The sequence below is a fragment of the Cervus elaphus genome, chromosome 13 (assembly GCF_910594005.1).
Source record: "Cervus elaphus chromosome 13, mCerEla1.1, whole genome shotgun sequence".
NCBI classification, from domain to species: Eukaryota; Metazoa; Chordata; class Mammalia; order Artiodactyla; family Cervidae; genus Cervus; species Cervus elaphus.
In genome coordinates, this window is record NC_057827.1 from 37,175,925 (window position 1) to 37,203,504 (window position 27,580).

A 27,580-nucleotide genomic window follows, 5' to 3' on the forward strand; every position below is an offset into this window, starting at 1 on the left:
AAATATACCCCCGAAGAGTCAGCTCAATAAAGATCAAGAGGGGTCCCCAAGTAAACCATTTCAGTTGAAGGGTCGCCACATGCAGTTGAGCAGCCGGGGAAGAGGCTTTGTTCCCTGTGGGCAGCAGGCAGTCAGGATTCAACAGCCCAGAAACGTGCGGAAGCAACAGTAGCCAGAGTGGCCGCTCGCTGCCATTTACGACCTTCTCAGCCTCCCCTACTTGAGGGCTCACTTTACCGGCTTTGATCTCACCAGGAGCTCACAGGAAACTGACAGTTTGTTCCCAAATACCCACCTAAGGCTAGCTTTCCCTACCAGACCCACATTCAGCTCATTTCCCCCAGGGAGGCCACAGAGTGTTTTGCCTATAAATCTCTCAAAATTGGTTGTGAAAGAAAGCTGGAGAAAGAAGAAAGCAGAGCAGGAAGCTAGTGTCCGCACATCTTCTGTGTAACCGGGGCCGGACCTGGAGCTAACCAAGCGATTTCTCCCTTAATTCCACAATGGAGAGGGGGTTATTTGGAGATGGGAAAACAATGGCTCACAGGCCAAGTTAGTTACCTGGCCTGCAGTCTCAGAGCTTCTCAGTGGCAGCATCAGCATTGAAGCCCAGATCTGCCTGTCTCTCTGGTACACCACCACACTTCCTCGTGGGTGCAAAGAACAGTCAAGGTGGGACTTCAGGGAGGCATGGAGGGAGGAGATGAAGAATAATGTTCTCTGTACGCAGAATGCCTACAAATGCCAGGTCTTGCTTGGCCCTGGGCGGCTCTATCAACAGGAGATTCTTTTACTCCCTAATTCTTCTCATTGGTTTCATCTGGCAGGTGCAGCCAAACAAAACCAGCCCTCCCACAGCACTTGCCCAAGAGACTTATCTGGGACTACTGATGGTACCAGAGTAAGAACAGCTCACCTTTTACCACTACCTTCCAAACAGAATATCCTGGCTAAGAGGAGCCACCCACTTTCCTCTCTGAGAGAGAGAGAGAGAGAGGTGGGGATTGCTCTAAGGGGACTGAAAGAATATGGCACCTAGCACTCCCAACCTGCTTGTAAAAGGCCTTGAAAAAAATAACCAATCAGAGTCTAGTCTAACTGCCACTCAAAATTTAAATAGTGCCTCGTCAACACCTCAACCCTGGAAGGGGAAATATATTCATCATCCTTGAAAATCGAAAAGGCTGCCTTGTGGAAGAGGAAGCGGGCTTGTCTTTTTTTCCCCCTTTTCCCTCTAAAGCCCCAGAGGGCAGAACTAGAGTCACCAAGCAGAAGTTAACCGGGAGAAGATTTCAGGTTGATTACAAGAAAGACTTTTCCAACAATCAGAACGGCCCAGTAATGGAGTGGGCCTTCTCAGGACGTGGGCTGCTTCCTGTCCCCAGAGGACTGTCGGTCTGGTATGTCATGGTGGGGAATCCAACGTGAGGTGGGGCCCCTAGGAGAGGCAAAGAGCCTACGACATTCACTTTCCTGAGCACCTGCCCCACTTAAGGGAGCTGTGCAGGCTGCTGAGGAGAACCACCACTTCCCCCAGAGTGGTTCCCACACTGGTCTTCTACCACAGAGCTGGAAAAACAAGCTAAACACACGCAGCATTTAATATACAGAGCAAGCCGAAGTACCCAAACACAAAGTGCCAGGGAGCTGGAAGGAAGGAGGAGGCTCAGAGGTGGAGATGAAGCTGGCCTGGAAGAAAGGGCTGAGAGGTTTACAGTCTCAATGAGCATGGAGTGGGGGATAAACAAGGCATGTTTTGGCAGGGAGGATGCAAGTCTGAATAGTTAAGGTGGAAAGAGGCTGTGAGATGCCTTGAATACCAGAAGGAAATTTAAGCTCCGAAATGTGAAGAGCTGGGAGGCCGTGGATGTTTTCTGAACAGAAAAATAGATGATTAAATCAGTGCTTTAGCTGATTTTAATGATCCACTTTTGTTGGAAAATGCATGATATACACATACAAATGTCTGTAGGCATCTAATCGGACTGAAATTATGGGAGATTTTCACTTTCCAATTTTTTCATTATATTCATTCACATATGAACACTGGATCACCAGGATATATGAGATACTGTGAAAGGTTCTGAGGGGAAGAGAACAAGACAGATAAGAACCTCTGACTTCTTGGAGGTTAGAGTCTAATGGAGAGAAAGAGAGCGAGATGATTTTAAAAACTGTGTATTTTCTCTAGATTAACATCTGAATCATCTGCCATGACCCAACACTTGCTTCTCCTCCCACCCATCCCTGCAACAAAGAAAATTCAGACTGCACTAAAATTACTGAGTAATTTAATGAACTGATACAATCACAATATTTAGTGTTTCAGGTAAGACAGCAATATGACTCTTCACTTAATAAAACGTATTTTTAGTGTTTCTCGGTAATGACTCACAAGGCCAACACATTACTTTCATAAACAACAGTGAAAACCTGAGAGGGAAAGCCGGCGCTGGGGCTGGCCACACTGGGAGTCTGGGTTGGGGGTGGGGAGAGCAGCAGAACCAGGGAGAAATGACTGTCCTGAGAGCAGCCCAGTCAGAGAACCAATTAGGGCTGGATGGAGGGGATGAAAAAGGACGAGAAGGATGAATCTGAATCTTAACGTGAGAAAAGTCAGTTCCAATGAAAACGGAGAGACGCCAGGCAGGGGGATCAAGCAGGACGCCTTGGAGCGCTAATGAAAACAGCCCACTGTCTCTGGGGGTGTGTTACAGGTGACAAGAACAACCCAACAGCCCTGGAGGAAGCCAGGATATAGCAGCTGGCAGCAGCAGGGCCAAAGGCTTATTGCCAAACTTCCAGTGAGAAGAGAGACATTTAACCAGCGTCTCCTGACCCAAGAAAGGTACCTTGGGCTTTTTCACTGGGGATTTGGAAGAAGAAGAAGGGGTAAAAAGAAAAAAAAAAAAAGCCCAACCAGACCACGCCTCTAAGACCTTAGGAGCCAGCACTGCATTCCTTAGAGCTGTGCCTCCCCAGAGACAGGAGCGCCTGACTTTAAAAGCAATTAAGTATCTAGGCTATTTTAGGATTACTCCTTGACCACCTGGAATATCTTATTAAAGCACAGCTCAGATGTCCAAAGCAATTTTAGTTCCCATTCCTCACTCTTCCCCAAGGCAAGAGTTAACCCTTTCCTTCAGGTTTAAAGCACAGAGGCTAAGTTACTAGCTCTTCATTTAAGCTCCCCATATTCTGAAACCTATAAGATGCTGTCCTTAGAACGCCATCACACACACTATAGCTTTACAGAGATTCTTGAGTGTTCTCTGAAAGCAACACAACAGTAATGTGTTCCCTTTCTGTCTACTCTATACCTAATAGATTCTGAATCCCACCCACGTTCAGATCTGGGCAAATTCCTGGGACCTGAACCTCACAGTCAGCTCCATGGGTAGTCTTCAAAGGGCTGATCCCAAGCTCAAGGATATCAGTTAGTAACTTTGAAATATAAAGTGTAACAAAAGTATTCCGGCTGAATACTGCTGTTAGCACTGTTCTTTTTTTAAAATAAGCAACACATGGACTACCTTTTCTTTGCTGTGCCTGTGTCTCTGTAGGTATTACGCGTAACACTTGTGACTATCTACTACTGGACAAGTGGATAATGTTGTAATATTTAATGTCCAATTCCCAGATCTCCAGAGGAAGAAAAGAAAAAACACCTCTGCCCTCCCACCAGTTTTAACTGATCCCAAGAGGTAATGAGACATGCACAAAGGGGTAATGGGCAGGATTATAGGAGAATCCTGAAGGAGAGGGGAGCCCCAGGAAGTAAAACAGATACTGTTAGAAGCAACACTGTTGGACTACAAAACCCTACTGATAAGATCAGGATTACTGCTCTTAGCTCAGTGGCTCAGGCCTTGGAAGCACTAGTGTTATAATTATCAGATGCACACCTTCCGCGATCAGGTAACTTTAGCAGGAACCAGAAAGTGCTCCCCTAGTTCTTACTAGCAACAAAGGTCAATTCAAACTCGGTGGCTTGGAAAAAGAGCCAAGGGACCCTTTTTCTGATTAAGCAGCAGAAAGGGGGAAGTGTGGAGGAAGGGAGAGAGGGTTGCAGTCCTTCTGTTCCATCTAGGCATATAATCACACTTTCATGCCATAATCAAAAAGACTGCCCAGAAAAGGGGTGTTCCCACAAAAAGGAGGAAGAAAAACTCCAATGCACTCTTGGGGATGAAGACACCTCTATGGCGAAGAGTGAAGTGGCCCAGACAAGGCTAAGTCTGAGCACCCCACAGGAAGGTTCCAGCTCCTTTTGTGTGCAGTATTTGAGTTGGCAGCACAGCTTATTCACCCCGTCAGCTACCAACCACCTGACCGTCCGTAACGGTTGCTGACATCCCTTCCCACAGCAGCGCTCAGGAAGTCAGAGCAGGAGAGCCGAGTGGGACACCACCTCACCTGAGACCTGAAGAGGTCAAGAAAGCGGCCCGGAGTCCGTGCTTCAGAAAGGTTTTGCAGTTTTTTTTCAAACTACATATTTTAAATGTATAGAAAGAACAAATTTTTTAAAAAATGCTATGATGAATTATTTCATAAAGTTAAAAAAAAAAACCTTCCTTCAAGTTTGGGATTCTACAGAGCAAGTCTCCTCAGGCAAAATAGTTGCATTATGTTTACAAGTCAACCCCACGGACAATCTGAGAGCTTCTCCTGGGCTTCTCCCACCCCACTCCCACCCCGCTCCACACGCGGATGGCACTGTGGCGCACACATTCCATCTGATGCCAGCCGCCCCCGTGCTGCCTGCCACCTCTCCCAGGCTGAGTCTCTCTCATACAGGCGGTAACTTACTCCTCTGAGAGGCCTGTGCCCCCGGCACAGGGCCTGGCAGATAGAAGGGGCTCAAATGAACATCAGTACCTGAAAATGAAGCCAAAGGAATGAACTTCGGAGAGTTACTATGGGCTAAGTGATGAATTTGGCGTGGGGGGGGGGGGGTGCGGCGGGGCGGGAATCACATACTGAAAAGCAGGTGAACTTCCAGTTTTAAAGGACAACTCCATAAAAGGGAACTAAAAGGCAATATAAGCCATTTTTAGAGAAAACAACTTAAAGTTCAGGAAGATAACAGAAGAGACTGTAGTCCCCCCTCCATCCCGGGCCAGCAAAAAAGAAGTTTGTTCATACATTCAATTAGACAAGCCTTAAAAAATGATAACATTCAGTGATAAGAAGGGATTCGGGCAATGGGATCTCCTAGATTCCCATAGGAAAATGTTAAAACACCAGCACCTTTTCTGAAAGTCCCTTGCCTCAAAATGCCTATGTCAATAAAAACAGCAGCAGCAATAACAACTAATAATAACTGCTTACCCAGGCCCTATTCCAGTGTTTTATGTGCATTAAACATTTAAACCTCAGCACAATGCTCTGAGGTAGGTACTATTACTATCCTTATTTTTCAAATGAGAAAACCAAGGCACAAGGAAGACATGAGGAAGTAAGTGACTTGAAGAAGGCTGCCAAGTGATCCAAGAGTGTGGAGTTGAGAAACTAATGCAGGCCGTGCACCTTCAAGTCCCTGCTGGTAACTGCCTTGCTTTCTTAGTTTCCCCCTGACTGTGTAGTTCTGTTCTATGAATCTACCTAAAAGCAGCAACTAAAAATACGGTACATCTTTATTTATAATAAAAAATTACAGTAGCCTAACAGTGTGACAGTGAGGGAACAGGGAACATGTGAAAGTTCTCTCCATATGACAGAACATTGTGCAGCCATTTAACACAGCTTTTTAAAAGAGTTCAATCCCTACTTCACATCCTTTCCATTAATTCTAGATGGAGTTAAGATACACATATAAAAATACAACAATAACAACATATATATTTTATAATCTTGGGAGATGGGAGGGCCTTTTTAAGTATAACAGAAATCATAAAGGGAAAAGTCAATGAGGTTTAGCAACATCAAAAATTTAAACTACTCGATGAAAGAACTATAATTAAGCTGAAAAGCCAACAACTGAGAAAAACACTTGAAACACAAAGACAAGGGTCTATGCAAAAGAGCTACTACAGATCAGTAAGAAAAGATAACAGAATAGAAAAAAACAAGTAAAGGCAACATAAATACAACATAACAAAACTCATGGAATGCAGCAAGAGCAGTACTAGGAGAGAAGCTTATAGTTGTAACAAACATCTACATTAAAAAGTAAGAAAGATGTCAAACAAACAACCTAACTATACTTCAAGGAGCCAGAAAAAGAAGAACAAACTCAGCCCAAAGTTAGCAGAAGGAAGGAAATAATAAAGATTAGGGCAAAAATAAACAAAACGGAGAACAGAAAGACATCAACGAAACTAACGGGTTTTTTTTTTTTTTTAAGATAAACAAAATTGACAAACCTTTTCAGTTAAATTAAGAAAAAAAGAGAAGACATATTCAGAAATGAAACAGCAGACATCACAACAATGCCACCGAAATAAAAAGGATTATAAGAGCCTACCGTGAATGATAATATGCAAGCAAACTGGATAATCTAGAAGAAATGGATACCTCTCCAGAAACTTACAACGTACCAAGACTAAATCATGAAGAAACAGAAAAATCTGAAGAGACCTATAATTAGTAAGGAGACTGAATCAGTAATCAAAAACCTCACAACAAAGAGAAGCCCTGGAAGGGACAGCCTTACAAGTAAAATCTACCAAACATTTAGAAAATTAAAACATCAATCCTTCCCAAACTCTTCCCAAAAATTGAAGAGGAGGGAATACTTCTAAACTCATTTTATGAGGCCAGTACTACCCTGATACCAAAGCCAGAAAAAGCCACTGCAACAGAACTATCCGATGAATATAGATGTAAAATCCTTAATAAACTACTAGCAAACCACATTTGAGAGCACATTAAAAGGATCACACAGCATGATCAAGTAGGATTGATCCCTGGAATGCAAGGATGATTCAACATACCAAAAATTAATCAATGTGCCATCCACTTAACAGCACGATCAAGTAGGATTGATCCCTGGAATGCAAGGATGATTCAACATACCAAAAATTAATCAGTGTGCCATTCCACTTTAACTGAACAAAGGATAAAAATCACACGATTATCTCAAGAGATGCAGAAAAAGAAACTGACACAATTTAACACCCTTCCATGATAAAAATACTCAACTAGGAAAAGAAGGAATGGTTTCAACATTTTAAAGGCCATATATGACAAGTCTCTAGCTAACATCCTGCTCAATGATGAAAAACTAACAGCTCTTTCTCTAAGATCAGGAACAAGGCAATGATGCATACCCTTACTACTTCTATTCAACATAGTACTGGAAGCCCTAACCAGAACAATTAGGCAAGAAAAAGAAGTAAACAGGCATCCAAACTGGAAAGGAAAAAAATAACATTACCTCTGTTGGCAGATGACATGCACTTATATGAATCAATAGAAACCTTTAAAGATTCCACACATACAACACACTAATAAACTGTTAGATCTAATAAATGAATTCTAGAAAGTTATAGGATACGCAATCAACATACAAAAATCAGTTTTGTTTCTGTACATTAACAACAAACAACCTGAGAAAGAAATTAAGAAAAGCAATCTCATTTACTTTTGCAAATGATCACACAACAAAATACCTAAAATGAATCTTACTAAAGAGATTAAAGATTTGTACACTGAAAACTACAAAACATTACTGAATGAAAACAAAGGAGATACAGATAAATGGAAATACATCCTGTGTTCATGGATTGGAAGAACTTAATATTATAGAATGTCCATGCTACCCAAAAGTGATCTACATATTTAATGCAACCCTGACCAAAATCCCAAGGACATATATTAATACAAAAAGAAAAAACAATTCTAAAATTCTTTGGAACCACAAAGGACCCCAATAGCTAAAACAATCCTGAGAAAGACAAACAAAGCTGAGGACTCAGACATCCTGAATACAAAACATATTACAAAGCTACAGTAATAAAATAGTATGGTACTAGCATAAAGACAGACATATAGACCAAGAGAACAGAATGCAGAGCCCAGAAATAAACCCATGCACATATGATCAACTGATTTTTGACAGGATGCCAAGAATACACAATGGGGAAAGGACAGTCCCTTCAACAAATGGTGCTGGGAAAACTGGATATCCACATTTAAGAAATGGATTCTTATTTTACACCATGCACAAAAAAAATCATTTCAACCAAAATGTAAATAAGCATAAATAAAGTGAAATAAACCACTCAAAGAAGGACAAATACTGTGTGATTCCATTTGTATGCAGTATCTAAGGTAAACTCAGTGAAGAAGAAAGTAGAATGGTGGGAACTTCCTTGGTGGTCCAGTGGTTAAGACTCTGTGCTCCCAATGCAGAGAGCCCAGGTTTGATTCCTGGTCAGGGAACTAGATACCACAACTAAAAGTTCACATGCTGCAATTAAAGATCCCTCATGCTGCAACAATGATGTGGCACAGCCAAATAAGTAAAATGAATAAACCTCAAGAAAAGAAAGGAAAAAGTAGAATGGTGGTTACCAGGGCCTGGGGTGGGGGTGGGAGGTTAAGAAATGGGAAGCTTAATGGGTATAAGTTTGTCATCCAAGATGGAAAAGTTCCAAAGCTCTGCTGTACAACACTCAGCTTAGAGCTAATAATATGAACTATAGACTTTAAAGTGTGTCAGAGTAAATCCTGTGTTTTTCCCAGGTAAAAAAAAAAAGAAAAATGAGCAAAGGCAGGGTAAGTCACAGCACAAATACAAAAGGCAAGTAAACATAAGAAAAGACAGTCATATACATATACCTGCAGACTGAGCAGATTCTAACTTCTAGAATATTTAATCTAGCCTACCACAGCAATACAGACAGAAGGACAAAGGGTCAAACAGCATCTACAAACACAGTCTGCATTTATACTAAACACATATACTCTCACACATTCTGTGGTCACACACTAAATAGGTAAATACACAGGAACAGTTATAGAAGCAGATTCATTCCTAACTGTGGCCTCCTTTGGGATAGGAGGATTGGTTGGGAGACAGTAAGGTAGGCAACCTGACACTATATTTTTAAAAACCTACATTTTTACGCATTTTTACTGTATTTTTCTATATTGTTTCTATTTTTCATGAGCATCTATTCAACATTACTTCAATAATGCTGAGATATGATTATAAAAACACTAATAAATAGGTCTTTATAAACATGCGTGAAAAGATAGTCATAATACTGAGTAAAAAACTAAGTTGTAAAACTCCTGTATCTATTAAAAACAAGTAAATGTATTTGTGAAGAGAAAATACTCTGAAAAGGTATAGAACAAACAATGACCTGTGGAACGTCAGGCTGACTTTTACTTTATGTGTTTCTGTATCTTAATAATTATTTAAGTCAATATAACTTCTGTGATATCTTTTATAAAAATAAAACTTTTAAAACAACACTTTAAAAATAAATTTTAATTATAAAAATTGCTCATAGTCTACAAGCAATAAATGCTGGAGAGGGTGTGGAGAAAAGGGAACCCTCTTACACTGTTGGTGGGAATGCAAACTATTACAGCCGCTATGGAGAACAGTGTGGAGATTCCTTAAAAAGCTGGAAACAGAACTGCCATATGACCCAGCAATCCCACTCCTGGGCATACAAACCGAGGAAACCAGATCTGAAAGAGACACGTGTACCCCAATGTTCATCGCAGCACTGTTTATAATAGCCAGGACATGGAAGCAACCTAGATGCCCATCAGCAGATGAATGGATAAGGAAGCTGTGGTACATATACACCATGGAATATTACTCAGCCATTAAAAAGAATTCATTTGAATCAGTCCTAATGAGATGGATGAAACTGGAGCCCATTACACAGAGTGAAGTAAGCCAGAAAGATAAAGACCAATACAGTACACTAACACATATATATGGAATTTAGAAAGATGGGAACGATAACCCTATATGCAAAACAGAAAAAGAGACACAGATGTACAGAACAGACTTTTGGACTCTGTGGGAGAAGGCGAGGGTGGGATGTTTCGAGAGAACAGCATCAAAACATGTATATTATCTAGGGTGAAACAGATCATCAGCCCAGGCTGGATGCATGAGACAAGTGCTCAGGCCTCGTGCACGGGGAAGACCCGAGGGATCGGGTGGAGAGGGAGGTGGGAGCAGGGATTGGGATGGGGAATACATGTAAATCCATGGCTGATTCATGTCAATGTATGACAAAAACCACTACAATATTGTAAAGTAATTAGCCTCCAACTAATAAAAATAAATGGAAAAAAAAAATTGCTCATGGGCTATTAGGTAATAAAAGCTGAACACAAAAATATAACAACAAAAAAATGCCTTTAACAGGCATTTAAAAAAAAGCACACAAATACAAAAAAGTTACATTTATACTGAAGTTATGTGGTTGATTATATTTTCTTCTTTACGAATTTTTAAAAATTTACTTATTTAATTGGAGGATTAATTACTCTACAATATTGTGATGGCCTCTGCCATACAAATTTTTTTTTAAAATATCTATTTATTTGCCTGTGCTGGGTCTTAACTGCGTCATGTGGGATCTAGTTTTCTAACCTGGGATTGAACCAGAACCCCCTGCATTGGGAGTGTGGAGTCTTAGCCACTGGACTACCAGGGAAGTCCCTTCCTTACAAATTTTCATATTTTCTAAAATGTATCTGAATTACTTGAAAAATCAGGAAAATGAAACAACTGAGAAAAGATTATGTTTGCCCTGCTCTCTCTGGAATAAAGAGGAGAGGCATGGAGGCAGAAGTTGGACCACCTGTGTTCACAGCCCAGCCTCCCAACTCTGAGACCACAACTAGCCCATTTCACCCCTTCTTTCCTCACCTGTAAAATAAAACAAACATGTAAAGGGGGGCGATTATCAGGGCCTACTTCACACAACTCACTGAAATGAGGCAAACACCCCAGCACAGGAGAGGTAAAAAAATTGAAGTGATTAAAAACCAGTGAAAAACCAAAGTAGCAAACAAAATCGTGAGTGAGAATAATCTGATGTAGAGCAACTCTACCACCTTCTCGTCTCCAAGGAAAACCTCACTAGAAATGTTAGATAAAATTTAACACCCCACACCCCTTATACATACAGCTAAGCTTGAAACCAAGAGGGAAAGTGGAGTCCACTGTGTCATAAACAAAAAGGGAGGAATCAAAAAAAAAAATAAAGGGAGGAATCAGAGAGACTAGTGAGCAGGCACCGAAGTTGAAGGACTCAAGGGAGAAAGCACCCAGATATAGTTTTTAAAAGCAGAGGGCTGAGGACTGGGGATTTAATCACCCCTAAGGGAGAAGAGTCCAGGCTACAGGCCCCCTGCATGCCAGGAACCAGAGCTGAGATAAATTCATAAAGCTAGAGGCCAGGAAGGACTACACTTCCACACCATTCCCCCACCCCCGCCATGAACTGGAGCCTAAAAAACTGCCCACCAACCTGGAAAAGCAGCAAGGAACCTTGCCATCTGCGAGGGGCCTCATAGAAAAAGAGGGTTTACAAGAAAATGGAAACTCAGGCTACACTCAGGTAGAGTGAGTGTAAGTTGCCCAGTCGTGTCCGACTGAGTATGGATGTAGAGGTACAGATGTAGACTCCAAATACACATACCCCAAACCAATGGCAACCAGCTAAATTTGTAGGGCCCCAGCAGAGGAGAAAACAAAACTCCCCTTCAGAATACTTCCATAATCCAAAACACATGGGAATCCCATGGAAACTAATCCCAACTCAAAATAGGCTTACGCTGAAAAACAAAAACAAACCACTGCAAGAGGAAATAAACCATCAGAGGGGAGAGTGACATGACAAAAGGAGGACTTGCACTCCAAGAATCAGAGATAATAATAATCTAAAAGCATCTTTAAAACAAGCATGCTGAAAGAATGGCAGAATGCTGGTAACTGTTGAAAGCTGGGCAAAGGACACAGGTGGTTCATTATCATTTTCTTCTTTTGTATATATGAAATTCTCATAATAAAAAGTTTTTAGCAAGTCCACAATAAAAAGTTTTTTAAAAGTTAAAGAAGTTCAAAGAGCTGAAGGAAGAAATAGAAACCATATGGTAAGAAGAGGCAGTTTTTTTAAACCAAAAAAAGAGAACAGAAATTAAAACATGGTATTAAGATAACCATTTTTTTTGGTTAAGTAGTATAGACAGAGCTGAAGAGAGAATCAGACACTGGAAAACAGAATGTGAAAATATTCCAGAATGCAGGAGAAAGACATAAAGAGATGAGGTTATAAAAGAAAAGCTACTAGGAAGGCTAAAAAGAAGGTTCAAATACTTCTAGTAGAATAGTGGTCAAGGAAAAAGAGGAGCCAAGGTGGGAAGGAAACATCAAGTTGAAGGAGCAGATTAAGGCCCAGGTCGGGTAAATAAAAATATGTTCAAATCCAGAACACTACTATAATACAAATGCAAAACAGCAGAGTCAGAAAAAATGTTGAAGCTAAAAAAGAGGGAAAAAAGATTCACAAAGGTGACAATTAAACTGACAATAGACTTCTCAATAGCAAAAATAGTTACTAGGAGATAAATGGGACCATATCCTCAAAGTGTTAAGGCAAATAACGGTCACTCTAGAATCTAAAGCTATGAACAATGGTACAGGAATAGAGGCAAGATAAAGAAAGACATATATCTAGAAGAAATTTTTTTCAGTACCAAGACTGAGCTTACTGTATATAGAGTTACTAAACAAGGAAAGGATGAAAGTGAAAGTCGCTCAGTCGTTTCCAACTCTCTGCCACCCCATGGACTATACAGCCCATGGGATTCTCCAGGACAGAATACTGGAGTGGGTAGCCTTTCCCTTTCCAGGGGATCTTCTCAACCCAGGGATTGAACCCATGTCTCTGGCATTGCAGGCAGATTCTTTACCAGCTGAACCATAAGGGAAGAAGACAGTCAAAGGGAAAGAATGTCATGCAAAAAGTAATGGTGAGGTTTAAAAAAAAAAAAAGCATAATTTCTAAGCCAGTAAAAGAGAAAAAGATTGATTAAAGAAAATTCAATCAAATGAACAAAAGATAGAAAAGGAAAAAACAAGAATCAAAGTAAAAGTAGAGTTAAACTGGAGATTCAAAGTTAGAAGGCAGAAATAGGTAAACATGCATCACCGTCCTAATAACTACATGGCTTCCCCAATAGCTCAGTTGGTAAAGAATCCGCCTGCAATGCAAGAGACCTGGGTTTGATCCCTGGGTTGGGAAGATCCCCAAGAGAAGGGAAAGGCTACCCACTCCAGTATTCTAGCCTGGGTCGCAAAAAGTGGGACATAAGTGGCTTTCACTTTCACTAACTACATGGATTAAATTAACATAATAAAAAAGACAGAGACTTTTAAGTCTTTTACATGTGGTCTCAAGATACTAACCAAAAGAAAGCCAGTCTTACACTGGATTATTTTAATTCACCTCTTTCTGAAAGTGATCACACAAACACAACTTAGTAAGGATAAGAAAGACATGAATAACACAATTCAAAAGCTTGATCCAACAGACAGATATACAACCCCATGTCTAGACATTTCTCCAAAGAAGACACACAGATGGCTAACAAACACATGAAAAGATGCTCAACATCACTCATTATTAGAGAAATGCAAATCAAAACCACAATGAGGTACCATTACACGCCAGTCAGGATGGCTGCTATCCAAAAGTCTACAAGCAATAAATGCTGGAGAGGGTGTGGAGAAAAGGGAACCCTCTTACACTGTTGGTGGGAATGCAAACTAGTACAGCCACTGTGGAAAACAGTGTGGAGATTTCTTAAAAAACTGGAAATAGAACTGCCATATGACCCAGCAATCCCACTTCTGGGCATATACACTGAGGAAACCAGATCTGAAAGAGACACATGCACCCCAATGTTCATCGCAGCACTGTTTATAATAGCCAGGACATGGAAGCAACCTAGATGCCCATCAGCAGATGAATGGATAAGGAAGCTGTGGTACATATACACCATGGAATATTACTCAGCCATTAAAAAGAATTCATTTGAATCAGTCCTAATGAGATGGATGAAACTGGAGCCCATTACACAGAGTGAAGTAAGCCAGAAAGATAAAGAACATTACAGCATACTAACACATACATATGGAATTTAGAAAGATGGTAACGATAACCCTATATGCAAAACAGAAAAAGAGACACAGAAATACAGAACAGGCTTTTGAACTCTGTGGGAGAAGGTGAGGGTGGGATGTTTCAAAAGAACAGCATCTATACTATCTATGGTGAAACAGATCACCAGCCCAGGTGGGATGCATGAGACAAGTGCTCTGGGAAGACCCAGAGGAATCGGGTGGAGAGGGAGGTGGGAGGGGGGATCGGGATGGGGAATACGTGTAACTCTATGGCTGATTCATATCAATGTATGACAAAACCCACTGAAATGTTGTGAAGTAATTAGCCTCCAACTAATAAAAAAAAAATAAATTAAAAAAAAAAAACCCACAACCCCATGTCTATCAAATAAACAGTACACATTCTTTCCAAGCACACATGAAGAATTTATAAAAACTGATCATATATAAGGTCAACACAAAGGACATCATAACGAGTTCCAGAAAATTGACAGTACACCAGTTCTCTAACACCAATGGTTAGAGCTTAATTAAACATTTATAAAATAATATATTTTTAAAAGATAAAACTCACATATTCATAAACAAAAAAAAAACTTTTGAAAAAACCCACAGGTTAAAGAAGCAATCACAACCGAGATTTTGTACTAACCAATGGAAGCACTGAACATCAAAACTTGTGGGATACAGCAAAGGTACAACCTTGAGAGAAATCAGCAGCTTCAAATGCATTTCTGTTAAGTAACAAGAATTTCAGAAGATGTGTTAAACACATAATGAAAGAGGGTTAAAAAGCAGGACAGACACACAGAGTACAAGTAAAATTTAGGAAATCTAAATAAGATCAGTGGATCCCATCAATGTCAAGATCCAGATTGTCAACATATACTACAGTTTTATGAAATGTTACCATTGGGGGAAACTGGAAAAAGTGTATAGGATCTCTCTAAATTATTTCTTAGAACTGCATGTGAATATACAATCATCTCAATGAAAACATCAATTAGAAAAAAATCCCCTACATTGATACTAACACACGCTGATAAGGATGTGGAGCAACAGGAATTCTCATTCATTACTGGTAGGAACGCAAAAGGGTACAGCCACTCTTGGAAGACAGTTTGGCAGTTTCTTACAAAATTAAACACATTCTTTCAACACAATCCAGCAATCATGCTCCTTGTTGTTAATATAAACGGGTTCAAAACTTCCGTCTACCAAAAACCTACACACAGATGTTTATGGTAGCTTTATTCATACATGACAAAACTTAGAAGCAACCATGATGTCCTTCAGTAGGTGAATGGATCAACTGCGACCATCCAGAAAATGGAATATTATTTGGTGCTAAAAAGAAAGGAGCTACCAAGCCATGAAAAGACATGGAGAAAACTTAAATGCATACTATTAATACTAAGTGAAAGCCGTCACTCTGAAAAGGCTGGTATGAATAGGTGGAGCACAGAGGATTCGGGGGGCAGCAGAACTATTCTGTTTGTTACTGTAACGGTGGATTCACGACACATGTTTGTCAAAGCCCACAGAATGTGCAACAAGAGTGAACCCTAGTGTAAAACGATGGACTCTGGGTGATAATGATGTGGCACTGTTGGTTCATCAACTGTAACAAATGCAGCACTCTGGTGCACGGTGGGCATGTGTGGGGGCAGGGAGTATATGAAAAATCACTGTACTTTCTGCTCAATTTTGCTGTGAGACTAAAACTGCTCTAAAAAATAGTATTTTTTTTCAAAGAAATGAAATGGTGCTATTCACATAAAAAAACAGAGCAAATTAAAAGAAAGTAGAAGAAACAAATATTTATGCAGCACATAATAATATCTACTATTATTCTGCTGGTGCTAGGACACAGAGATAAGCAGAACACATCCCCATCCTCTTGGAGCTTACCACTGAGTACAGGAATCAGACATCAAACAAATAAACCACACAAATATAAAAGTGCAATGTTCAATTATAGCCAATACAGGCAAACCTAATTTTATTGTGCTCAGCTTTACTGCGCTTTGCTGATACTGCATTTTTTTTTTTTTTAACAAACTGAAGGTCTGTGAGAACCCCAAGTTGAACACATCCATTGGTGCCATTTCCCAACAGCCTTTGCTCACTTCATGTCTTCTGGGTCACATTTTGGTAGTTCTCAAAATATTAAAAATTTTTTCATCACTGTTATATTTGTTATGGTGATCTGTGATCAGTGATCTTTGATGTTACTATTGCAAAAAGGTTACAGTTTGCTAAAGGCTCAGATAATGGTATTTTTTTTAATCAATAAAGCATTTTTAAATTAAGGTATGTACACTGTTTTTCTAGACATAATGCTACCACACACTTAGCAGTGCAGCAGACTACAGTAAAATGTAAACACAACTTTTACAGGCACCGGGAAACCAAAACATTCATGTGACTTTATTGCACAGTGATATTCACAACCAAATCTGCCATATCTCCGAGGTATAACATGACCCACACTAATAGTGCCTCCAAGAAAGTGACATTTAAAGTGAAAACGGAAGGCTGGGTAGGAGCATTTTAGGCAGAAAAACCAGCATATGCAAAGGCCAGGGTGGCTGGAGTACAGTGATAGGTCAGGATATTGGCAAAAATAAGGCTGGAGAAGCAGGCAGGATCAGATTATGCAGGTCCTGGCTTTTACAATTACAGCAACTGCCAAAAAACTTGAAGGGCATTAAAAGAGTGACATAATCTGATTTGTTTTTAGATCACTCTAGCTGCTGTGTGGAGAATTAGACTGGGGGAGGGAAGACACACAAACTTGTTGATAGCTCTAGCAGTAAGTAGCTGGGATTAAGCAGGTGATGGTGGAGGAAAGAAGCGGCAGGATTCTAGATATTTAGATGAAAGAACTGACAAGACCTGGTGATGGACATCACCAGATGCAGTGACAGAGTAGGAGGTATACAGAGACAGTCAGTGCTAAGGTTTCTGAATGACCAAGTGGGTAGAAATGCCCTTTATAGTGAAGGAAAATAAAGGAGGAAATAATCGTGGGGGAGTAGGTTAGAAAGTAAGAGTTATATGCATTAAACTTGAGGTACCAATAAAACATCTAACAAAACATCCACTGAACTCAGAATGGAAACACGGGCTCAAACAATATACATTGGACTCAATGGCTTGTGGATAGTATTTAAGGTCATGAAAGTGAAAGAAACTGCCCAGGGGAAGCATATAGAGAAGAGGGTTTAAAACTAAGCCCTGGGGAACTTGGAGTTCTAGAGGTTTAGACAGAAGAGAAAGAGATCACAGAAACTAAACCAATGGATGGGGCTACAGAAAGCAAAAAAGAAAATGTTTCAAGGAGAGGAGCCCACTGAATTCTATTGAATACTGCAGAGAAATCACAGGAGGTGAGGGCAGGCAGGGCTTAGTAAGATGGTGATCCCTGGGCGGCCTTACCAAGAGGAGCTTCAGGGATATACACAAGAGACACAGTCCAGACTGAAGTGTGTTGAGGAGTGAGTAGAAGGTGACGTAAGGCGTGCAAACCATTCCTCTGAGAAGCTTCGTTATGGCAAGCGGGGGGACCATCTGGACTACACAATGTGCTGGAAGGAGATGTGCAATCAAGGGAAAGCTTTTAAAAAGTGACTTCTCTGGAATTCCCCGGCAGTCCAGTGGTTAGGATTCTGTTCTTTCACTGCTGAGGCCTTGTGTGATCCCCGGTTGGGGAACTAAGATTCTACAAGCCACCCCGCGCAGCCAAAAGATAAGTAAACAAAAATTAAAAAGATAAAAAGTGACTTCTTGTTCCCTGGTAGCAACTGAATTGGGCAGATTTACTGATTAAAGGAGACTTAAAGAGTCAGGGAAATGGGCTCACTGATGGAACAAGTCCTGAAAATTAGGAACTAGGGATGGGAGTGGAGACACACATTAAGGGATGAGTCGTTAAGTCCCTAACCAAGTATTTATATGAATTCAACATAAAGCTTGCTTTTACCTAAAGGAGAAATATCCCTATTTTAACACGGAAAGAAGCAGCTTCAAAAATGCAATGGCTTTAGCTCACATAATCCTGAAATGCTTCAGAGAAACCCAGAATACTAGAGTTTGGTCACAGTTTTAGAGCACTAAAGTTTATGCAACATCTTACCCCTACAAAGGTAGTAAAAACTGAAAAGTGACAGCTTCAAAAAGCATTTAGGCGCTAGTGACAATTCAACCTAACCTTTGCATCATGGCACACATTTTAGGAAGATTTTTCACACTCATATTCTCTTCTTCCACCTTTGTAATATCTTTAAAATTGTTCCCTGAGGATGGCAAGAGAGGATTATCATCCTCTGGGAAAGATGGAAGCATGGGTTCAGAATAGTAGGAGAGGACCTCCATCCAGAGCGCTATATAGCAAGCGTTGGAGACAGGATCTAAACCCACATCTTTAGGTTCTAAAACCAATGCTGAGTTTAATAATCGCATCTCTTAATACATAACAAGGTTGCGGAGTATTTATGCCTTGACCTTTTGGGGTTCATATCTAGAAGGGCAACCAAGTTCTCTCACAAATCAACAGTGACATCTTAGATACCATGAAGCATTGGGCTGGAAGAACGCACTGACAGAGCACAAAGTTGTAGGTCCCAATCCTTTTCCAAGTAATGGACAGTCTGTTCACCCACATGATGATGGGAGAAGATACAAACTCAACACGGATATTGAAAACAGAAGTGAAGAAAACTCCAGGTTGCCAAACACTTCAGTTACCAAGATCAAGACACAAAGGAAGCATCTTGGGCAGTGTCTGATGAAAGCAGAGTGTCTCTGTTCGCCTTCTAATTACACAATCTAGAGCAGGGTTTCTCAACCTTGGCACTGCTGACATTGGGGGCCAGGTAATTCTCTGTTGTGGGGGATCGTCCTGGGCACTGCAGGAGGTTTGGCAGTATCCCTGGCCGCTACACACTCTGTGCCAGCAGGGTAACTCCACCTGCCCCGGTCATGACAACTGAACCTATCTCCCAACACTGCCAAACACCCACTAGGAGCGGGAAGGGGTGAGGAGATAGTCTCCATTTGAGTAACACTGATCTAAATGGATTCCACCATGAATACAGAACCTAAGGGCATGCAAAGTAGACCTACAAAGAAAGTGGAGAAAGCTAACGATCTTATTTATTTTCAGGCAATAGTTTGCACAACTTTAAATTAAAAGCACTGAATGTTCCAAAGACAAGCAGTATGAACCCAGAGCAGTAGGCTAAGCCCAAGAGAACACACCTCACTGCTCAGAGGAACTCTTGGTAGTGGATTCTGGAGACCAAGCAGTCAGTCAACTTTCCTCCTTCTCACGCTCAGTAACAAAGAGACTGCCACAGTACACAGAAAATCAGACATGCTCTCTGGTTCCCATATGCCCATCAAGCCATCACTTATCTTCCTATTCCACAGGAAGGAATCCTATGCCCTTCTGGAAAACTTGGCTTTACTAATAGGGGCTCAAGACAGACAAAGCTTGTACTGCCTGAACTGCTCTGTTTCCAGAAGGACAGAGGACCACCCCTAATGGGCCAGCAACACTCCTAGCTGGTTCTATGTTGATGGGGTTCTATTGATCTCTCTTGAGAGATGGGACACTCAGCTCTTTGTTGCCTTGTTTTACGATTACTTACTCTGCCCAATGAAATCTGATGGGTTTTAGAAGCTTGGTTCAATGGCATTATCCATCTACCCATCACTCTGGTGTCAGAGAATACCACTCTCTAACAGTCCAGGCCTTCCTTAAGAATGAATTATTTTCTAAGAGTTTCTTCAAGGAGAAAACATCAAATAATTTTGACTTTACAGGCTATAAAATGATTTCAGAAACAAAAGATAATCTGTGGAGCTCTTAAACTTTTCAAATTTTGCTTTGCAGTTGGCAGATGCCTGCTATAGCCCCCCACAGCACCCCTAAATCTTCTAAAATACTTTTGAGTTTTCCTGTTGATTTACCAAGCTATGTTAGCTATGCTGCAGACAAAATCAACTTTATCTTGGTATATGAATACCTGAAACAAAACTTTTAAAATATCTGCAGCAGAGCTCAGATTGGGCAGTTGGGCTTTAACTGACTCAGGACAGAGTAAAATTGTCACAACCCAAGACTCAATCCCCCTTGAGGTTTCCACACTGCCTCTGCTAAACCTAGTTGGAAGGATCTTCAAGGGAGAAGCAGAGGCCTTAGCCCCTGGAGTATGGGCCTGACCCAAGAAGCTTCTGTAAAAGTCTGTTGTGTGAAAGAACAGAATGGACACTGTCACCCATTAATAAGATCTTTTTCTGCTCTCTAGAAGTTAAATGAGTAAGAAACAAGACTTTGAATAATAATAATAATAAATTTTTAAAAAGCTAGTTTTAGTTTGTAATAGTTTCTACAGGCTCTCCCTAGGCATATCATTTTTTTAGTCCCCTTTCCAAAGCACAACTAAAACGTTTTTAAAGTCCCCAAGCACATTAACTACCACTTTCAGAAGCAGGATTAGACAAAGGGAGGGCAAAGAGCAAATCAATCTTGAACATTTAAATTCAAAAGGAGAAAAGAAGATGCACATCTGAAGTTTAAAGTCATTCTTACCTCGTGACCCCCTAATCTCCAAACTCAGGGGGAGGGTAAATTTAGGGTGAAAGATTAGGCCTCAGCTATGTGGCTCAGACGGTAAAAAATCTGCCTGCAATGAGAACCCAAGGAGACCCAGGTCTGATCCCTGGGTTGGGAAGATCCCCTGTAGGAGGGCATGGCAACCCACTCCACTATTCCTGCCTGGAGAATCCCCATTGACAGAGGAGCCCGGTGGGCTACAGTCCATGGGGCTGCAAAGAGTCAGACACAACTGAGCGACTAAACGCACACACACACACTGGCATTTAAAAACATTCTGGCAAGTGGTCTGTCAGGCAGTCTATAATTAGTGAGTATGCCTTGGAAATTTAAAATGAACTCAGAGGGTTTCAGAAGCCAACAGCCAGCCTCCTGAGCCCTGAGCTGCACAGGCATGGGACTGATGCTATTGAGAACCGGCGCTGGGTGCTGGCCACGGCGCACACGTGTGTGTACCCACATGCCACTTCTGCAGAGTGTCTTTTTTCAAGGCTCTCATGGCTTGACCTCAACACCTGCTGCACTTCCTGAAGACAGACAGGCACTGGAGCTGCACTTGTTCCTCGCACGAGGCTGCACTTTCTAGGAACGACCGCACACACGCAGAGGCTGGCCAGATGCCAAGGCAGGGGCAGCCCAGCCGCCTCGGGCCTGAACTTTCCCAGTGCTGTCAGGGCGGGCTCCCGCTAGGAGCTGACTCAGCGGCCGGCGTGGAACTCTGCCAACCACACAGCAGTTCGGGGGCTGCCGGCAAGTCACAGATGTTTTGCTAAACCAAAGCAATCAGCCGGGAGGCGGGTCTGGGCTGGCGGCCAGGCCGCTGCTGTCGGGGAAGCTAGGACTCTCTGATCCTAGTCCGAGCTCTGCCACCACCTTCCTGGTGATCAGAGGGGACACCTCTGCGCTTCTCGGGGTCTCCCCTGCTTCTGAGTGTGTCTGTGGAGCTGCAGTGGAGGATGGCACTGTGTGCATGAAAAAGCACCTGGGGCATTACTACCACCGTGAGCTAGTTCTGTTAATCCTCACAACATCCTTGGAGGTATGCTTCGGTATTTTTATTTCACAGAGGGCTCAAAGGAATTAGGAGCCCTACTGAAAGATCACAAGGGTAACAGATGGAAGAGATGGTATTTGAACCCACTTTGCTGGCTCTGGAACCTACTGCAAACACTGCTACTGTAAAGCTCAGATCAACTGCATAGGTAAGGCTCCTGGATACAAAGATGCTCATTTTTCAGCCTACAAAGGACTTTCTCATATGGCTTCTTGGTTGCTCTGTGTAAATCCACAGCTCTTCACAACTGATTTCTAAACAGCATCACTGGACCACAAGAAGTATACATGCTGCACTCTTCCCTGGAGGTCCAGGGGCCAAGACTCTGAGCTCCCAACACAGAGGGCCCAGGTTCCATCCCTGGTCAGGGAATTAGATCCCGCATACGGCAACTAAGAGTTCACATGCTGCAACTAAAAACCCCATATGCCTCAACTAAGAGCCGGCAAGGCCAAATAAATAAATAAGTAAATATTTTTCAGGGAAAAAAAAGAAGTATATGTGCTTACAGGGAGTACCCAAATATTACCCGGTTTATTATGAACTCCCTGCCTTCACACCAAGTCACTTGGCCTGGAAGAACTGATCATCACTCCCATTCTTTGGGTGAAGAAAAGGAGCGTGGCAAGTCAGGAAGACAAGCAGCAGAAGGCGAAAAAAGCACAGATTCCTTAGGCTCCACCTCCTGAATTAATTTATTAGTACCCTGGAGTCTACATTTTTTAAAACTATTCTGGAGCTCTCCTTAGATGACCCTCAAGCTCTGCCTTGTATAGGAATCACTGAAGCTTGCCTTGGCTAAAAAGAGAACTGTGAGAGCCTCCCTGGTGGTCCAGTGGTTAGGACTCAGGGCTTTCAATGCCTGGCGTGAGTTCAATCCCTGGCTGGGGAACTAAGATCCTGCAAGCCGAGCAGCACAGCAAAATAAGTAAATGAAAAGAAAATTGTGCGGTCTACCCTTCCATGTTTCAAAGGAGGTAAAATAAGGGTGAGATGAAATCATGTCTACAAGGCTCTTTGCTGGAAAATATACACAATGCAACAGCTTCCCATCAGCCACATTTAGCAGCAAAACAACAAAATTGCCCTTAAAAAGCTCGATCCTGGGTTAGCCTGGGGCTAAGACACTATCTTAGGCAAGACAGTTCTCTTATCATACTACTACTAGAAAAACTGAAATTGGAGTCATACATCTCATTTTTAGATATCCCTCATAACACTGTTGCAACCTCATTCTTCCTCAACCCCCTCCCCCCAAAAAAAGACTGTATTGACAACCTTTCCCATTAAACTTGGAACTCTCTATATTAGGAGTAACTTACACATTTCATTGCTCTAATCAAGAAAACAACTATGAGGGGAAAACGCAAGGTTTATCCCTGTCTAGGCTGCTGGTCACTGAAGGAGGCTGAGAAGACACAGCCTGGCACAGACCCTGGCAGTCCAGTACCCCTCCCTGACTAGCCTTTTGGGGGAACAAATAAGCCCCCAAGCAGAAAAGACTGACCTGCTTGAGCTGCTCATCCAGATTCCAGCCCGGCTGCCCTGCCGTGGAGACTGAAGTGGAGGTCTTAGAAGCATCTTTGGTATGGTCTTCTTTAGCTTGCTGTCCATGGGGTGCGAGCCCCGGCGCTGGGAGCAGACCAGGTAAGGGGGCTGCTCTGGGGTCTTGGCGAGCCACCTTCTGCACATGAAAATATTTTGAAGCAGCCTGGGTCTCTTTCTCAGCCACCTCTGCAACTTCATCATCCCCATCCTCACCTTCCAAACCTCCTTCCTCTTCCTCAGGCTCTGAGTTCACCTTGCTCCGTTCAAAAACTCGGGCCACCGCGGTGGCTGGTGGAACTCTGGCTGAGGGACCCAGGGCAGGGCTGCCCGAAGGCCTCCCAGGTGTGGCAGAAAGGTGAGTCTGCTGTGTGACCAGCTTCTGGGCGTACAAGAACGGGGTTTCTCTCGTCTGCTGCCCCTGCTTCTCTCTGGCATCCATCTGCAGAGGAGCCAGGTGGGGTGGCTGTGGCGGCGGCGGCGGCTGCTTCTGCTGAGGGCGCAGTGGCTCCATCACTGCCTTGAGTTTCACCCACAGACTGGCATTGCTCCGAACCTGGGCACAGCCCGGCAGGCACACTGGGTCTAAACCTTTATGTGATTAATAGAAACCACATAGATGGAGAAAGAAAGGGGAAAAAAAAAAAAGATGTAAAACAGGTACAAAAAGGTTTTCTGGGCTTCCCTGGTGGCTCAGTGGTAAAGAATCTGCATGCCAAGGCAGGAGACCAGGGTTCGATCCCTGGTCTGGGAAGATCCCACATGCCTCAGAGAAACTAAGCCTGTGCACCGCAACTACTGAGCCTGTGGCTCCAGAATCCGGGAGCCACAACTGCTGAGCCCACGTGCCACAACTACTGAAGTTTGTGTGCCGGAGAGCCTGTGCTCTGCAACAAGAGAAGCCACCGTAAGGAGAAGCCCGCACACCGCAACTAGAGAAAGTGTAGCAATGATGACCCAGCACAGCCAAAAATAAATAACTAAATAATTTAGGGGAAAAAAAGACATTTTCTTTGCTCCAGTAAAGGGCATGAGTTCTCAACATTAAACATGTGCCCGTAAACCTGAGCAGCAGGAGTTTGGGGTGGGTGGGTAAGAAAAAGTGTGAGGAAGAGGAACAGGATTTAAGAGGAGAAATATGGGATGAATCCCAGTAGTGCTGGACAACTAGTGGGTTTAAAACAAAGTAAACCTAGATGACATGAAGTCTGCAAACATCTGTGTTCTAATTCTCTTCCTCAACATTATCAAACACTAATCTGTTTATTACTGAAAAAGCAACTGGGTTTGCACGGTACAGAGGTTGTGAGTAGGAAAACCACAATAAAAAAGGAAAAGAAGGGCCTGCCTACAAGAAAGAGACTATTGCTTATGTTCCCAGGCCCATCAGAGAAAGATATTACCATCAAAGCAAGACAGAATTATTAGGCAGACACAAAGATTTTTCTCATAGAAAAGCAGAACCTAGCAAACTCCCCTTGGGTTTAAACTTTTAAAATTTTCCAGAATAAATGGCCAGCCTGCTTTTTGAGTGGGCTTAGCCAATGCTAACTGGACATTATAGCATCAAAAAGAATCCAATTTCAACAACATGAAAGAATGAAACACGAAAGGAGGCACGAGTTTCAAATTGCAATCGTCAACTCAAAAACAAACAGGGGAGGGGGGATTCCTCTGGAGATTTTTAAGCTTTAATTAATTGGAAACAGGTATCAATATCGTCTAAACAAGTCAAAGCTCTTTTTTTAAAAACTTTTAATTTTTTTTTAAAGCTTCTTTTTTAAAAAGTCTAGTAAATCTCTTCACATCCCCTTTCTTTCTGATTCACTTCTATGACATTCTATGACAAATACAAAAAGGAAAGGCTTTCAGGCCAAAAGTATTCTGGGGGCAGGTTTATCAGCATTCTTACCAATCAGTCTCCAAACACACACCCCTTTCACACCCTCTCCTCCTCTAACCAGCCCCCCTCTTCCCTTCTTCCTTTTCAGGCTCCCACCCCCAGCAAACCTCACTTGAGTTATGTTTCCTCAGCAAGTCTCCGCAACTGAATGGATTACTATGCATGGGCAAATTTTAGGTGAACAGGACTTGCAACATGGTGTACACTGCTATCATCACATGAAAGAAGCAGCAGCAGTGCACAGGTTGGGACTTGATAAATTTGATAAATGCACTGTTCCACTGTTTAAGGATTGGGCAGAAAGACTTTAAAAAAAAGAAAGAACGAAACCTAAATGTCTTAGCATCTTCAAAATTTCACGGGGAAGTAATCACACCCCTAGCAAAATCAACTGCTTGGATTTATGTTTTTTTGTTGTTATTTTTTAACATATTGAAAAGGTACAACTTTTAAAGCTAGGCAGAAAAATACATTTTAAAATTTTCATTTTCTGTTTAATCTTAGAAGCACTTCGTTTGTCTTTTGCATTCTGTGAAAAATTCAAATTCCAATTTGCCTCTTACTGCCTCTACTTCCTCTCTTTGCACTTTAGAAAGTGTGAGTTATGCCTGCAGCAATACTTTCATTCTGCTATAGACCTTTTTATAGCGTAACAAAGCATGAAAAGGTTAACACCCACATTAAATCCAGTCGCCAAAAGTGTTCATTTAAAATAAAAACAATCTGCATCAAAGAAAAGTAAACAAAAGAATAAGGCAAAGCAAAGAATTCGGTGATCATTTTCATTCTCCTTATAACATTACAACATCAATCGATCACAAGCGGGATAATTTTTCAAACAAGTCCTGCCAGTCATCGAACAACTGTTTCTCCTCTTGTGGCACCATCTTCTCTGTATGCTGTCCCCAGCCGGGAGGGGTGGGGGGTATCTCACAGCCTCTTTAGGAAGACTGAGATGACTCAGTTCTACAACTCGATGCGCACACCCTCCCCCAAAGAGCCCATCTTCCCTCTGACCCTAAGCAGCTACTAGATCCAAACAACAATACCACCTACCTACTTTTAGAAAACTTAGGTCTCAAAAATCTAAACCACTCCATCCCTTCACACGGCCCCCTCCCCCATTTCCCCTAAAGTTCCCGGACCTGCAAGACGGGCGCAACGGACTCCTTGCAGCTTTGAAGCCCGCCTCGCCCACCATTCCTTCTACCTTAGCTGCCAGATCCCTCTGCCAGCCCCCTTTAACCCCATACATCCATTACCCCGCCATTCTTTACATCGCCCCAAACCAACTCTATCCCTTTTACCTCTACCAAGCCCCCCTCCACCCCCAAGCCAATCCGCTGGCTCTTCTTAGATCGTCCCAACGCCACCTTATCTTTGCTCTCTCCGTTCCCAGGGGCCCCTCACTCTTCCCATCCCTTTATCTCAAATCACCCTAATGGGCGAGGGCGCTTCTGGGCTCCTCCCAGCGCTCTCACTTTTCCTCCGCGGCCCCCAGTGCTCCGCCGGCCCGCGCCTTCAGAGTCTGCCGCTACACACCTGCCTTCCCTTCTACTCCTCCGTCTCCTCCACCTGCCACAGCACCCGCTCCTGCCGAGGCTGAGGGAGACGGACCCCGCGCGGCTTACCTGTGCGGGGCGCTCCGGGTCCGCCGGCGGCGCAGGAGGCGGTCACTCAGGCCCCGGCGCGGCAGCTGCGTTTCGGAGTTCTCCGCAGCCGGGGGCCACAGCCGGGGCGGGGCCCGCACCGGAAGCGGCGCCGCGGGGCCGGGTTGCCGGCCCGGGGCGGGAAGGGGGCGGGGCCACAAGGAATGGGCGGGGCCTGATGCCGGAAGTGGCCAAAAAGGGAACGAGGGGCGGGGTTTAGCGGAAGTGACTTCCAGGGAAAGCTCCGCCCAACTGAGTCGTGGGCGGAAGCTACTGGAAGCTGGCAGAAGCTTCCGCCAATGGGAAAGCGCAAACACGGAGGAGTTCCGGTGAGAGCACTTCCGCGGGGAGTTGAAAAAAGCCGGTCTTCTTGCTCCCTTTTCTGTGAGTTTTCTAGCTGTGAGGGTTGGTGTAACGCGGGCTAGCGGTAGGTTGGGAGGAAGGTAAGTAAAGGACAAGTGTCAGGGTTTTCTGCTGCTCCGGTCCCCTCCTCAGCCTCCTGCCTACAAACCGCTCTTCCTCTGAGATTCCCGCTTCCAGATTAGCTTTTCTGTGTCCTCTGAGGATTCAGCATCCCCTGGAACTCTCTCACATGGGTTAGTATTCTCACTTCCCAGGTTCCAGAAGTGGGGGCAATGTGTCAAATACTGTCACCTCTTGTAAAAACCCTTGCTTCTGTTACGCTTACTCTTAAGAC

The 27,580-nt window shown here is 42.8% G+C and overlaps 1 protein-coding gene and 1 non-coding gene across 3 annotated transcripts in view; one reads left to right on the forward strand and one right to left on the reverse strand.

Moving 5' to 3' along the window:
- ARID3B (AT-rich interaction domain 3B) overlaps positions 1-27,017 on the reverse strand; it is a 50,539-nt gene extending 23,522 nt beyond the window's left edge. Inside the window, exons 1-2 of one of the 2 annotated variants that reach the window (XM_043922168.1) lie at positions 26,866-27,017; positions 23,294-23,922 (exon numbers count right to left, since the gene is read on the reverse strand). In XM_043922168.1, coding sequence (XP_043778103.1) covers positions 23,294-23,845 — 552 coding nt within the window. In that variant the 5' untranslated portion in view covers positions 23,846-23,922; positions 26,866-27,017. The remainder of the gene's footprint in view (positions 1-23,293; positions 23,923-26,865) is intronic. The other variant, XM_043922169.1, reaches the window with a different exon arrangement.
- TRNAG-CCC lies at positions 8,313-8,385 on the forward strand. Its single transcript has one exon. It is a non-coding gene; the product is annotated as a tRNA-Gly (tRNA).
- Positions 27,018-27,580: the final 563 nt, after the last annotated feature.